The sequence below is a fragment of the Siphateles boraxobius genome, unplaced genomic scaffold (assembly GCF_051911475.1).
Source record: "Siphateles boraxobius isolate OS27281-9 unplaced genomic scaffold, OSU_SipBor_1 11, whole genome shotgun sequence".
In the NCBI taxonomy this organism is placed as follows: domain Eukaryota; kingdom Metazoa; phylum Chordata; class Actinopteri; order Cypriniformes; family Leuciscidae; genus Siphateles; species Siphateles boraxobius.
Window position 1 is genome coordinate 8521986 of NW_027508711.1, and position 14248 is coordinate 8536233.

The following is a 14248-nucleotide window of genomic DNA, read 5'->3' on the forward strand; positions in this document are numbered from 1 at the left end:
TAATAAAATCAAGTGCAATATGAGACCAGGGTCGAGCTGGAACAGGTAGTGGTCGAAGCAAACCAGCCGGGGGAGAATTACCGGTCTTGGTTTGTGCGCAGGTTACACAAGAGGCGATAAAGCGACGCGTATCGCACCCCATAGTGGGCCACCAAAAGCGCTGACGAATAAAAGCAAGAGAGCCCCGCACACCGGGATGGGCAGACAATTTGGACGAATGTCCCCATTGGAGGACAGCGCGGCGAACGGACGCGGGAACAAAAAGGAGGTCCGTAGGACAGTTACGCGGCGCGGAAACCTGAGATAGTGCGCGTCTGACCAACCTCTCGACTCCCCACACGGTAGCACCCACGATACGACCGGGAGGAATAATAACCTCAGGGGTTACAGCTGCGGTGGGGGAGTCAAAGAGGCGAGAGAGGGCATCAGGCTTGACATTCTTGGAGCCCGGGCGATAAGAGATGGAAAAATCAAAACGCGTAAAAAACAGAGCCCAGCGAGCCTGGCAGGCATTGAGTCTCTTAGCCGAACGTATGTATTCTAAATTTCGATGATCTGTCCAAATGACAAAAGGAACGGAGGAGCCCTCCAACCAGTGTCTCCATTCGCCTAGCGCTAAACGAACGGCGAGCAGTTCACGGTTGCCAACATCGTAATTTCTTTCGGCGGGCGCGAGGCGGTGAGAATAAAAAGCGCAGGGATGCACCCTTCAGTCCGTAGAAGAGCGTTGAGAGAGGACGGCCCCGACCCCGACCTCTGAGGCATCGACCTCGACTATAAATTGTTCCGAGACGGCAGGAGAGAGTAAGATAGGAGCGGAAGTAAAAAGATTCTTTAGCTGAACAAAAGCCGCTTGAGCTGCCTCTGACCATCTAAAGCGGGACTTGACAGACGTCAGCGCAGTGAGGGGCGCGGCAACTTGGCTGAAACCCTGTATGAAACGACGATAAAAATTGGCAAAACCAAGAAAGTGTTGAAGCGCAACCCGAGAGTCAGGAACGGGCCATTCAGTGACCGCTCGGACCTTCGCCGGATCCATACTAATTCCTTCTGCCGAAATGACTGAACCCAAAAACGTAACCGACGGGACATGAAACGAACATTTCTCCGCCTTGTCAAAGAGTCGATTCTCTAATAGACGCTGGAGGACTCGACGATCGTGTTGGACATGAACCTGCAGCGAGGGAGAGAAAATGAGAATGTCATCGAGGTAGACAAAAACAAAAATATTAAGCATATCTCGTAAGACATCATTGATAAGGGCTTGGAACACGGCGGGGGCATTGACCAAACCGAAGGGGAGGACCCTATATTCAAAGTGACCGAGGGGCGTGTTAAAGGCGGTCTTCCATTCGTCACCCTCTTTAATACGAACTAAATGATATGCATTACGAAGATCAAGTTTGGTGAAGATCTTAGCTCCCTGTAGGATCTCAAAGGCTGACGACATTAAAGGCAAGGGATAACGGTTCTTGACAGTAATCTCGTTCAGCCCTCGGTAATCGATACAGGGACGTAACGAACCGTCCTTCTTTTTGACAAAAAAACCCCTGCTCCGGCGGGTGACGAGGAAGGCACAATAGTACCGGCATTGAGAGAATCGGACAGATAATTCTCCAGCGCCTCCCTTTCGGGAGCCGATAGAGAATATAATCGACCGCGCGGGGGCGTGGTCCCTGGGAAAAGATCGATACTACAATCGTACGGACGATGGGGAGGAAGAGAAGTGGCCCGGGCTCGACTAAAGACCTCCCGCAGATCATGGTAACCCTCCGGGACTCCAGACAAATCACCAGGCTCCTCCTGAAAAACAGACACAGAGGAAACAGGTGGAACAGCAGAGGTTAAACACTCAACATGACAGGACAATTTCCATGACAAAATGGATCCGTCGGACCAGTTTATGTGGGGGTTGTGTTGTACTAGCCACGGATGACCAAGCACCACAGGAGAAAAGGGAGAACGAAAAATAAAAAAAGAAATTGTCTCTTTATGTTTTCCCGAGACGGTAAGCGTCAGAGGCACAGTCTTTTGCATAATCCTAGGAAGGAAGCTACCATCTAGGGCATAGAGAGGGGTAGAGTCTTTTAAGTCTATGAGGGGAATACCTTGCTTCCGAGCCCACAACTCGTCGAGGAAATTCCCCTCCACCCCCGAGTCGACCAGAGCCACGCAGGAGACAGATGAGACGGGCCACCGAAGAAGTGCAGGAAGAGTAGTACAGGACTTGGATGGAGAGTTCCTAGACATCGCGCTCGCCAGTAACCCTCCGCCTACTGGAGAGCTCTGGCTTTTACTGGACAGTTAGTGACAAATGGACTAGCCGAGGCACAATACATACACAAGCGATTGGCAATGCGTCGCTCACGCTCCTTGGAAGAAATTCGGAGACCACCAAGCTGCATGGGTTCAGGGTCCATGTCAGAAGCATGAGGAGAAGCGACGGTAGAAGAAGTCGGGAACGAAGCGCCTTCGGACCGACGTGCTCTGTGGAACCGCTTCTCAATCCGAATCGCCAGATCGATGAGGGCATCAAGTCGAGCAGGCACCTCGCGCATGTAGATCTCGTCCTTGAGGTCAGGATTCAACGCCTCCAGAAAGCGCGCAACCAGAGCCGGCTCGTTCCACCCGCAGGACGTGGAAAGGGTGCGGAACTCAATGGAAAAATCAGTAACAGAACGTCTCCCCTGGCGGAGGGATTGAAAGGAGTCGTGAAGCTTCCTCCCCGTGTGCTGACCGGTCAAAGACACGGGTCATCTCTTGCTTAAAGAGCGTAAAGTCAAAGACGTAATCACCCTCTGCCTCCCAGTTGGCCGCTCCCCACTCTCGAGCCCGTCCCGCGAGGAGGGAGATTACATAGGCGACCTTGGCTCGGTCCCGAGCGTAAGTAGCAGGCTGTAACGAGAAAACTACCTCGCACTGGGTAAGGAAGGAGCGGCATTGAGTAGGCTCACCGGAATAGACAGGAGGGTTGTTGATACGTGGTTCGGAAACCTCGCGGGTCTCAGAGGTGGGCGGCTCGTGACGAATCTGATGAACCCGATGAGAGAGATCAGCCATCTGGTTAGGGAGGGAGTCGACAGCCTAGCGAGCGGTGGAAATCTCCTGCTCGTGTCTGCCCAGCATGGCACCCTGAAGTTCGACTGCCGCTTGAAAGGGATTGCTGCTCGCTTGGTCCATAACTGGTCAGTTTATTCTGTTATGAGCTGAGAGATGGAGGACCAAAAGGCGAGATTCACAATAATACAGTCTTTAATGAAAATGAGGAGAGAATCACTGAATCAATTAGGAACATAAATCTTCTTAGGATTCTCAGGAAACAGTCAAAACAGAAAACTTGGCTCGTAGAAAATAGAACATAAACTGCGAGTAGATTGTCACAGGATCTCCTGATGCGCAGCAACGCGTTAGGCGAAGTTGAGGTCCCAGTGGAGACTGCAGAGGGAGAATAGACCCGCCGAGAGCGAGGGTACCGTCGACTGGATACCACGTCTGGTCAGGAACTCAGCGTCTGAATTGGCAGGGCAGAGTGCAGTGAGCGTGTAAGAGAACAGATAAATATACCGGCTCGAGGAGAGGCTTCCACACGAATCTCACAGGACAGGACGAGACAAGACACGACTCAAACAGAGAGGTAAGAGGAATGTACTCTGCATAAATAGCTTACAATAAACTGACAAAGAGACAGACAAAGAGAGGGTTAGAAATAGTAAGAGGCATTAGGGGAAAGGAGGAACAGGTGAGCGGAGATTAAGGTAAACGGGAACAGCTGAACCTGATGAGACTAAAGTGATAGTGTAGAGAATGAGTGTGTAATGTGACCACAAGAGGGAGACAGAGAAGGGAGGAACCTGGATCATGACAGCAAGGAGACATGTTGATTGTTTATTAATAAAGTCAAGATGAAGTTGACGATGCTGACTCGCGATCTTCGCAGTAGGCTAGTGAATGCACCAGAGAGAAATGCACATTTCATTTCATAAGCAGAGAGCAGTCTGTTTTCTTTCGTTTTGAATTGTTCTGTTTACAAGTAGACATTTCAATATAGATATATTTTTCAGGTCCGTACAATTAATACAAAACGAAATTCACTTTAAAGAAAGGCTTCGTGTCTTCTGTGTAAGGTGTCTGTGAAAGTTTTAAAGCAGTCTTTTAGTGCCGCTTCAGAGCGGTCGCGTCCGTAACGGAGAACTGTCACGTCTGTAACATTGTTTTTTCCTCATAAATGCGAACACGAAAAATAAAATAAAATTAATATTTTATGTTCTTTGGAGAGCCAACCCTTCTTCATTAGATTTGAGCAGTGTAATTCACAGAATTACAACAAAAAAAATCGTTGCCTCCTAAAAGTTAAAGATTTTTTTTTGTCACACATGACTGTCGATTTCCCTAATATTAAATATAAAACGCATGTGTAGACTGATATTTTTCTAATGTCTGGACTCCTTTCTGGGAGGAGCCTATGGATAAACAGACGTTTCAATATTTTGGTATTAATGCATTTTCTGAGAATTTATATAATTATATAAGTTTTGACTGCAAGTCTGCAAATGTCATGTCCATAACGCTGGAATTCCCAAATTTTAAATAATTTATCCTCAACTAGTTTTGTGGTGTAGGTCTACATATTTTATAATGTTAAGTTAACTTCAAATAATACTAACAGTAACTTAAAGATGTGGTAGCATTGGATCTGGACGGTATGGATAACGCTGGGAGTTGGAAGGGGTGTGTCGCCATTCTGCAGGTTTGTGGATCTGAGTGTCGCGATTTCGGTTTCATATCGCATATCGTTACAGCCCTAGTCATTTTAGAATGTTAAGTTCTACTTCTGTATAGTTATTTTGGTGAAAGTAACTCAAAAGTAATACAGGAGTAATGTAACGCATTACAATTCTGAGACAGTAATATTGTAAGGTAATGAATTACTTTTAAATAACAGTAACAAGTAATATATAATGTATTACAGTTTGGAAGTAACTTGCACAACACTGTTTGTATTAACTTAGTTTTCTTTAAAAACAGAACCTATTGCATCATTACAAATCACAGCGCAGCAAACATTGGTCCAACGGCAACGTAAACATAAATCAGGAAAAACTGTTTGCTGGGACTGTACGACATGGATCTAATAAACTTGGGTACAACATGTATGTAAACCGTACGATGATGACACCGATTGTATCGTAGGCTATGTTGCAAGTTAGAAGTAGCTGTGGCTCGTACTGGTCTAATGCAGGAGTCCCTGTTTCATTAACGGTTAAGCATGGAGGCTATGGGGCTTTTTACAAGTGCTTATAATACTGAGCTTTCTAGGGAACCAGGCTGCAGTGTCGCAGGATGTGTCCTAATTGGTTGCTGACGCATTAAGGTTTCTCTGGGTCAAGGCCCATCCTTCAGCGCTTAAGCCTGGCAATATTATGCTTGGTGACCTTCACAGTGCACAGGCAGCCTTTGGTCAGCATGGTGTATAGTGGGTATTAACGTTAGCAGCAACGAAAGGGAACGTCTTAGCCTCCATGTGACGTCATCGAACTGCCGCCGACCAATACGTTTGGCGTTAATTCACACATGCTTTTTTCAGGGAACCGGGGTTACATGTGTAACCCTTAAAGGTTTTAAATTTGAATATTTTAGGGCTGTTAAAGCTTACTGGTATCATTTAAAAATATTTACATTGTAAAGTTTCCCACCGCAGTCTAATGGCATATTCATGTTTTGTACAGGCGAGATGTAAAGGTTTCAAATTGTGTAAAATTTACCAAAACTTCTGTTTTATTGTGCTCAGTGGTTCTGAATGGCCACAGCTTCTCAACTGAATCCAACCCAGAAGAGCATTCTCGAGACGCAGAAGAAAAACTAAAGATGTGTAAAGGCCTGACGCTATGTGTGTGCTACGCAGCCAGCATTGGTGGGACAGCCACGCTCACAGGCACTGGACCAAACCTCGTTCTTATGGGACAGATGAACCAGTAGGTACCTCACATTAGAGCTTTTTCCCATAGGCATGAGAGAAACGTAGCATATTACATTCTTACCTCTTGCTTATTTTTTTAATAAGCATATTAAATCAACATTTGTTTGACCTATAGACTATTCCCAGACAACCCTGACATCATAAACTTTGCATCATGGTTTGGATTTGCCTTCCCCAACATGATCATCATGCTCATATTGGCCTGGCTGTGGCTACAGATTGTGTTTCTGGGTTTAAAGTGAGTGTCATTTCCTAATGAATAACAGTTTTCTACAATCGCTATGACAATTTTTTCAATACTTTTAACAAATGTCCTAAACTCTTAACACAGTTAGCACTACATCGGTCTGTGTATACTAGCTATACTATTAACACATTTCTTTTTGCTTTAACACCATGAAAACACCATGTTCTACACCTAACCTTACAGGCTAAAAGCTAAACACCATGTTCTAAACCTAACCTTACAGGCTAAAATCAAGTAAACAGCTGTTTATATAGTGAATTGAAACACAAATATATCCCCTGTATTTTATTCTATTGTTACTGAGAAACAGCTGATTGAACTATGCAAATATATAAATTTATTTTTATTTATTTTATTTATTGCAGCAATTCTGTCTCTGTCTTCGTTTTTTATTGAATTTCTGCAGAAAAAGACCTAAACCCTACAAAACAAAAATGTAGAGAGGCTTCAAAAGAAATTGCAGTGCAAAACACAATCTATGATCAATACAATATACTGTCTGTTGTATAAGGGCAGACCTGACACATATAAAATAATGCAGTTTCTGTAATTCCATCTGATGTTCGAATTTTTATGACATTGTGCTATGATTGACTAAATCTTCCTGTTGGACGAGAACATATGTTAGTGTTTTGAAAAAAGTATTTGATTTTGAGATATGTTTGCAGTGTTTTGGTAAACAGTGTAATGTTGATAGTGTATTATTGTATTTAGAAAATTAGTGTTGGAGTTTAGTTTACAATGTGTGATTTTGAGCATGAAATTAACTGTTCCCTTTCAGGAACGTCGAGCTGCGTGAAACGCTGCGGGAACGCCTCTTGCGTTGTGCGTCATGAAGCACGTATGGAATCAGCCCAATGGCGAGACGGAACGTCACGAGTGACGTCATCGACCAGGAAACTATAAAGCACACCCCTGAACACAATGGCGACAGCTTCTGTTGTCTTCAGCAAGCGCTCTGTGTGTGAATCTGTCCCTGTGTTTTTGTCTGTTCTTAATGATTGCTAGGCAGGAGTTTTTCACTTAAAAAACTATATATATATTCACATATATCAGTATGACGAGCGAGCAGCAATACAGAAAGTGTGTTCCCCCCTGTACTCGTTTTCTCACGGGTGGGGATACACACGATCTGTGTGTTGTTTGTTTGGGAGTGCAGCATGCCCAGTCAGCTCTCGAGGGGGCTGATTGTGAGCATTGCGAGCGTTTTCCATTAAGAACGCTCCGCTCCCGCCGATCACTCTTCGAGTAGAGTGGTTCGGTTCGCGCTCCCCACGGCTCGGGTCCCGCTTCTGTCGAGGCAGAGCGGCGGCGCCTGTCGTGGGGATCGCAAATGGATCTGTCAGCGGGGTTTGAGACGGGCTCTGCCTTATCTCAGCCTTTACCTGCCAGTTCCAGTGCCTCAGTTCCGGGTGTGGAAGCACGCATTGCGGTTTCTTCCCCCCAGGCTGAGGCACCAATACTGCAGCTATCCAGTTCTGAGGAGCTGGATGTTGTCAGTATTGAGACAGGGGATGTTGAGGACTCGTCACCTCATTCCCCTGAACACGACGAGCTTATGGAGGTGCTCACTCGTGCTGTGTCAAAACTAAGCATTGAGTGGCCAGCTGTTAGGCAGGAATATGTTTCTAAAAGCAAGCTTGACGAACGATTTTGCCTTCCCACGTTCGGCCTCCACGGCGGTGCCTTCCGTTTGTTCCCGATCTCCACACCGAGGTGTCGAGTTCGTGGAAGAGACCCGCCTCTTATCATGTGTTTAGCCCCCAGACTTCCACATATTCTAATATATCGGGGGCTAAGTTATATGGTTATGGGGCGATGCCCAAGGCGGAGGAGACTCTAGCTAGCCATCTTTCAGCTGAGTCTTCCTCGTCTCTTAAGAAACCAGCTTTACCCACCAAGCCTCTCAGAAATACTTCGGCTCTGGTGGGTAAGGCTTATTCGGCGGCTGGTCAGGCTTCGGCGTGTCTGCACACGATGTCAATATTGCAGGCATACCAAGCAGATCTTTTAAAAAATATGAGTGAGAGTGAGGAGGTCAGCACTGACGTGGTTCGAGAACTGCGTCAGCCTGCAGATTTATCTCTGCGTGCCACCAGGGAATCGGCTAAACTAATGGGCCGTTCTATGGCAGCCCTGGTGGCCGCAGAGAGACACTTGTGGCTTAATCTGTCTGATATGAAGGATAAAGAGAAAGCTTTTCTTTTGGATGCTCCACTTTCTCCATCTGGTTTATTCGGTGACGCAGTAAACACGGTCATAGATAAATTTCAGGAAGAAAAGAAACAAGCTGCAGCTTTTCAAAAATTTCTCCCACTTAAAGTTCATGTCCCAGGGTCTGCTGGGCGAGGGCAGACCAAGCCGTCGACTAGCTCCTCACATAGGGCGCAACAAAGGCAGAGTGTCGCGTCTCGTGGCCCCCCTTCTAAACAGTGGGAACAAACGCGACAGTCTCAGGCGAAGCCTTCTAGTGGTAAGACTGATCTGAGGACAGTCATTATGGCTAGGAAGGCTTCGTCTAAGAAGTCCTGACGCCACTGGTGTCAGGATGCTGAGGGTGGTCCCCACCGTGAGAGGGAGGTGTTCACCGCTTCAGACGGTGCCCGTTCTCTCACGTTGCCCTCAGGGGTCCCTTCTGCCAACCCCGCCTTCGTGTCGGGGCGCAGACGGGCCCAGCGAGCGCTTTCCCGAGGGACGCTCGCCCCCTCTGAGGAGGGGTTTAGAGCAGTCAGACCAGTCGTCCCCTGCCGGTGCGCCGTTACAGGGCGCTGTGTCTGCTGCTCAAAATATTCCAGAGGCCAGCCTCGAGAGGCTGGTACCCTTAGTAGATTTTCTGGCAGAGTGGAAAAGTCTTCCAAAAATATCTCAGTGGGTTCTGCATTCGATAGAAAGGGGTTATGCCATTCAGTTCAGATCTCCTCCTCGATTCAACGGGGTCCTGCCCACCGTGGTAGGCCCCGAGCAGGCTCTGGTAATGGAACAAGAGGTGAAAACGCTCCTTCAAAAGGAGGCTATAGAACGGGTTCCTCCTCCCAGCGAGGAGTCAGGTTATTACAGCCGATATTTCATCGTTCCAAAGAAGGATGGGGGGTTGCGTCCAATTTTAGATCTGCGCCTATTAAATCGTGCTGTAGCCAAGCTCAAATTCAAGATGCTTACGCTAAAGCATATCGTGTCACAAATCAGGTCCGAGGATTGGTTTGTCACGATAGATCTGAAGGACGCATACTTCCACATCTCCATCCTTCAGCAACACAGGAAGTTCCTGAGGTTCGCTTTCGGGGGCGAAGCGTACCAATATTGTGTTCTTCCGTTTGGCCTAGCTTTATCTCCCCGCATGTTCACGATGTGCATGGACGCAGCGCTAGTCCCGCTGCGGCTCCAGGGCATTCGTATACTGAACTACATAGACGATTGGTTGATTCTCGCTCAATCACAGCAGCAAGCTGCTCGGCATCGAGATGTCGTCCTCGCACACATCAAAAAATTGGGGTTGAGGCTGAATGCCAAAAAGAGTGTTCTTTCTCCATCACAGATAACATCCTTTCTGGGGGTACTATGGGATTCTGTGGCAATGCGGGGTCGCCTGGCCGCATCGCTTCGATTCTCTCAGCTGTAAAAAGAGTAAAGCTAGGCCAGTTGCTCACTGTAAAGCAGTTCCAGAGACTGCTGGGTCTGATGGCAGCAGCGTCCAGTGTTATACCCTGCGGCCTGCTGTACATGAGACCATTACAGTGGTGGCTCAGGACCAAGGGGTTCTCCCCGAGGGGAAACCCCCTCCGCGTGATCAAAGTTACACGGAGTTGTCTCCGTGCTCTGGTCATGTGGAGGGATCCTTGGTTTCTGTCCCAGGGACCTGTGTTGGGAGCTCTTTGTCGTCGTGTAACGCTAACAACACATGCTTCCCTCACAGGCTGGGGGGCGATCATGAGTGGTCGCCCAGCACAGGGTCTGTGGCAGGACCATCATCGATTTTGGCATATAAATTGTCTTGAGATGTTGGCAGTGTTTCAGGCTCTGAAGCACTTCCTGCCGGACCTGAGAGGTCATCATGTTCTTGTCCGGTCCGACAACACATCGGTGGTCTCTTACATAAACCATCAGGGGGGTCTGCGCTCTCGCCCGTTATTCAATCTGGCTCGCCGGATCCTTCTATGGTCCCAGGGGAAGCTTCTCTCATTGAGGGCGATTTATCTCCCAGGGTTTTTAAATCGGGGAGCGGACATCCTGTCGAGGCAGGGGCCGAGGCCCGGGGAGTGGAGACTCCACCCCGAGGTGGTGGAGCTCCTTTGGATGCAGTATGGTCGTGCCGAGGTAGACCTATTTGCGTCCAGGGAGACATCACACTGTCCACTGTGGTTTTCTCTCAGTCATCCAGCCCCGCTGGGGTTGGACGCTATGGTGCAGGCGTGGCCGAGGTCACGCCTGTACGCCTTTCCCCCGATTGCTCTGCTCCCAGGAGTTTTGGAGAGGGTTTGCCGGGACGGGGTCAGTCTATTATTGGTAGCCCCGTTTTGGCCGGCCCGAGTATGGTTCACGGACCTAGTGTCTCTTCTAGACGGCTCTCCTCTGGAGATTCCAATCAGGAGGGACCTTCTCTCTCAGGCGAGCGGGTTGATACTTCACCCCCGCCCAGAGTTGTGGAAGCTATGGGCTTGGCCTCTGAGGGGGCCCAGCTCGTAGGGGCTGGTCTCTCAACCGAGGTTGTTGAGACCATCCTTCATTCCAGAGCTCCTTCCACGAGGAGGTTATATGCCTTGAAGTGGAGGCTCTTCACTTCTTGGTGTGGTGAACACCTGTTGGACCCAGTTAACTGCCCAGTGGGTGCAGTGCTGGAGTTCCTGCAGGAGCGTTTCTCCTCAGGGCTATCCCCCTCCACACTAAAGGTGTATGTGGCGGCACTTGCTGCTTACCATTTCCCTTTCAGTGGAGTCTCTCTGGGGAGACACCCATTTATAACTCGCTTTCTTCGTGGTACTTTGAGGCTGAGGCCTGTAGTCCGCACGAGGGTGCCAGCATGGGACTTAGCTATCGCCCTAGAAGGTCTTTCCCTAGCTCCCTTTGAGCCTATTGAAGAAGTTGCTGATAAGTTTATTAATTTGAAGACTATTTTTCTCCTTGCCATTTCTTCTCTTAAGAGAATCGGAGATATTCAGGCTCTCTCGGTTGCTCCTTCGTGTTTGGAGTTTTCACCTGGGACGGTGAAGGCTTTTCTCCACCCCAGGCCAGGTTATGTCCCTAAGGTTCCTACCAATGTGGCCAGACCTATAGTTCTGCAGGCCTTCTGTCCTCCTCCTTTTACATCATCTGATCAGGAAAAACTTAATCTGCTCTGCCCTGTTCGGGCTTTAGATGCTTACGTCCACAGAGCTGTCCTGTGGAGAAAATCAGAACAGCTGTTTGTTTGTTTTGGACCACCTAAGAAGGGGTCCCCAGTGTCTAAGCAGAGGATGAGCAAGTGGGTGGTTGAGGCCATTTCACTTGCCTATGAGTCGGTTGGTCAGCCTTCACCTTTGGCTGTCCGAGCTCACTCTACCAGGAGTATGGCGGCTTCCAAAGCCTTATTGTCAGGAGTCTCCCTCCAGGACGTTTGTGATGCGGCAGGCTGGTCCTCACCGCATACTTTCGTCAGGTTTTATGACCTCAGGTTTTATGACCTTTAGACCTCAGCTCCATCCCTGGGGCGCAGGTGCTTTCGGCTGAATTTAATCTTTGATTCACACACTTGCTCTTATGGCGACGTGGGTATTAGCGTTCCCGCAGCATTTCACGCAGCTTGACGTTCCTGAAAGGGAACGTCCCGGGTTACGTATGTAACCCTAGTTCCCTGAAGGAACGAGACGCTGCGTGTCGTTACCATACTCCCTGCATTCCCTTGATCGACTTGCTTCAGACTTTTTCCAGAAGCTGTCGCCATTGTATTCAGGGGTGTGCTTTATAGTTTCCTGGTCGATGACGTCACTCGTGACGTTCCGTCTCGCCATTGGGCTGATTCCATACGTGCTTCATGACGCACAACGCAAGAGGCGTTCCCGCAGCGTTTCACGCAGCGTCTCGTTCCTTCAGGGAACTAGGGTTACATACGTAACCCGGGACGTTTTGCCAATTGTGTGTTGTAGGTGTGTTGGTGCGTTAAGAGTTTAGGAAATTTGTTAAAAGTATTCAAAAAATTGTCATAGCGATTGTAAAAAACTGTAAACTGGATATACAGTACGTTATTTTAACATTTAATGTGTAAATTAAGCTTCAGAAAGACATGGGGCTGTGGGACGGTGAAGACAGAGAAGGAGATTGCTGCTTATAATCTAATCAAAGAGGAGCACCGGAGTCTTGGGCCCATGACCTTTGGGGAGCTGAGTGTCCTTGCCCTCTTCGTCCTCCTGGTGGTGCTTTGGTTCACTCGTGATCCAGGCTTTGTGGCTGGCTGGGCAACAAAATTTTTCAATGCTGAAAAAGAGTAAGGATAAATACACTATCATTGATAAAACACAGAAACCATTTTAGTGTTGTTTGCTAAGGCAAGCATAACTAATACTATTGCTCATCCTGAGTATTTTGTGTGACAAATATGAATGATACCTCAAACCATGCTGAGGAAAGGTTTTTTGAGTATGTTTTAAGCAATTTTAGGTTGTGTGTGTGTGTGTGTGTGTGTGTGTGTGTGTGTGTGTGTGTGTGTGTGTGTGTGTGTGTGTGTGTGTGTGTGTGTGTGTGTGTGTGTGTGTGTGTGTGTGTGTCTGTGTGTGTGCGCGTGTGTGTGTGTGTGTGTGTGTTAACTTGTAATGTTAAATACCAATATTATATTCTATTTAGTACCTTTATAATATACTGACAACCACCAAAACATGGTAATGAGATGTTAATGAGAAAGCCAGATGTAGAATCAAAGCTCATCACAAGTAGCTTTTATTTACAAGCTACGGTAAAAACTTGCGTTTTTACTGTGGCATTGTTACAGTCTCTTACCGTTAAAACTATGCTTATTTTTGTTGAGGCAACTTTTGCAAGGAGGACATTCTCATGTTTTACAGAACACTGTAAAATAATTATTCAATTATTCAAGTAACATCAAACCCTGCTTATCATTAATTGTAATGAAACACAATTACATATTTTGCGCACTATGTCCTCTGATACCGTTTAAAGGGGAAAACAAACCCAAAACAATTTCCAGTTTTAAGGATCCTCCAAACTTAACAAAAACATGACAAAGTAGACATAATGTTGAAAATACATTAATATCCATTCCAGAATGACCTCATGTTTATGGGCAACATGCCTCTAAAACTAAAGAAAGTAATGTCAATTTCAGCTGTAAATTTCGAACCATTGGTTAAAACACACAGCGTGTTCTCCTGTTATCAGCTATGGCGTGTACCTTTATTTGTAGGTCAAATGTCCAGCAAAAATGTGAATAGAGTTGCCCCACATTGCAAACAACATTTGTGTACATTTCCTGATGACGATCACATGCTAAGATTTTAAGGATTTAAAACTGTGAACTGAGATTCTCTCTGGGTGAAAGGTCTGAACCAAAAATGAACAGAACATAATAGAATATGCACACAAACACTTTTTTAAATCATCTGTTGTGTTATGACCTCTAACCCCTCGTTCAACTTCATGGCTCACCTCTGCGCAGGTTTGTGACAGATGCCACAGTGGCGGTGTTTGTAGCTGCCCTGCTTTTTGTTTTTCCCTCTAAACCTCCGCGTTTGTGCTTCTGGAGAGCACAGAGCTTTGACACAGGTCAGTTTAACACCTGCTTAGATGATATCTTGTTTGACTATTAAGCTAGATAGTGTAGATAGTATAACTTAATTGATAGCCTATAATACATATATTTATATACCTGTAAATATTAATATTTGTTGGTATCAATGAGCATAATCATTGTACAAATCTTGTTTTTCCGCATTATCTGAATTCCCCCAGCCCCCGCCCCCCTTTTTGTTGTTGTTGCTGCCGCAAAATAATTATCTACATGTCTTATCTGTATTTTAATGGCATTAAGTAGAGTGCTG

At 46.9% G+C, this 14248-nt stretch overlaps 1 protein-coding gene across 1 annotated transcript in view; it reads left to right on the plus strand.

Moving 5' to 3' along the window:
* slc13a5a (solute carrier family 13 member 5a) overlaps positions 1-14248 on the plus strand; it is a 64845-nt gene that overhangs the window by 26871 nt on the left and 23726 nt on the right. The window contains exons 5-8 of the mRNA XM_077195405.1: positions 5789-5972; positions 6093-6215; positions 12469-12681; positions 13867-13973. Coding sequence (XP_077051520.1) covers positions 5789-5972; positions 6093-6215; positions 12469-12681; positions 13867-13973 — 627 coding nt within the window. The remainder of the gene's footprint in view (positions 1-5788; positions 5973-6092; positions 6216-12468; positions 12682-13866; positions 13974-14248) is intronic.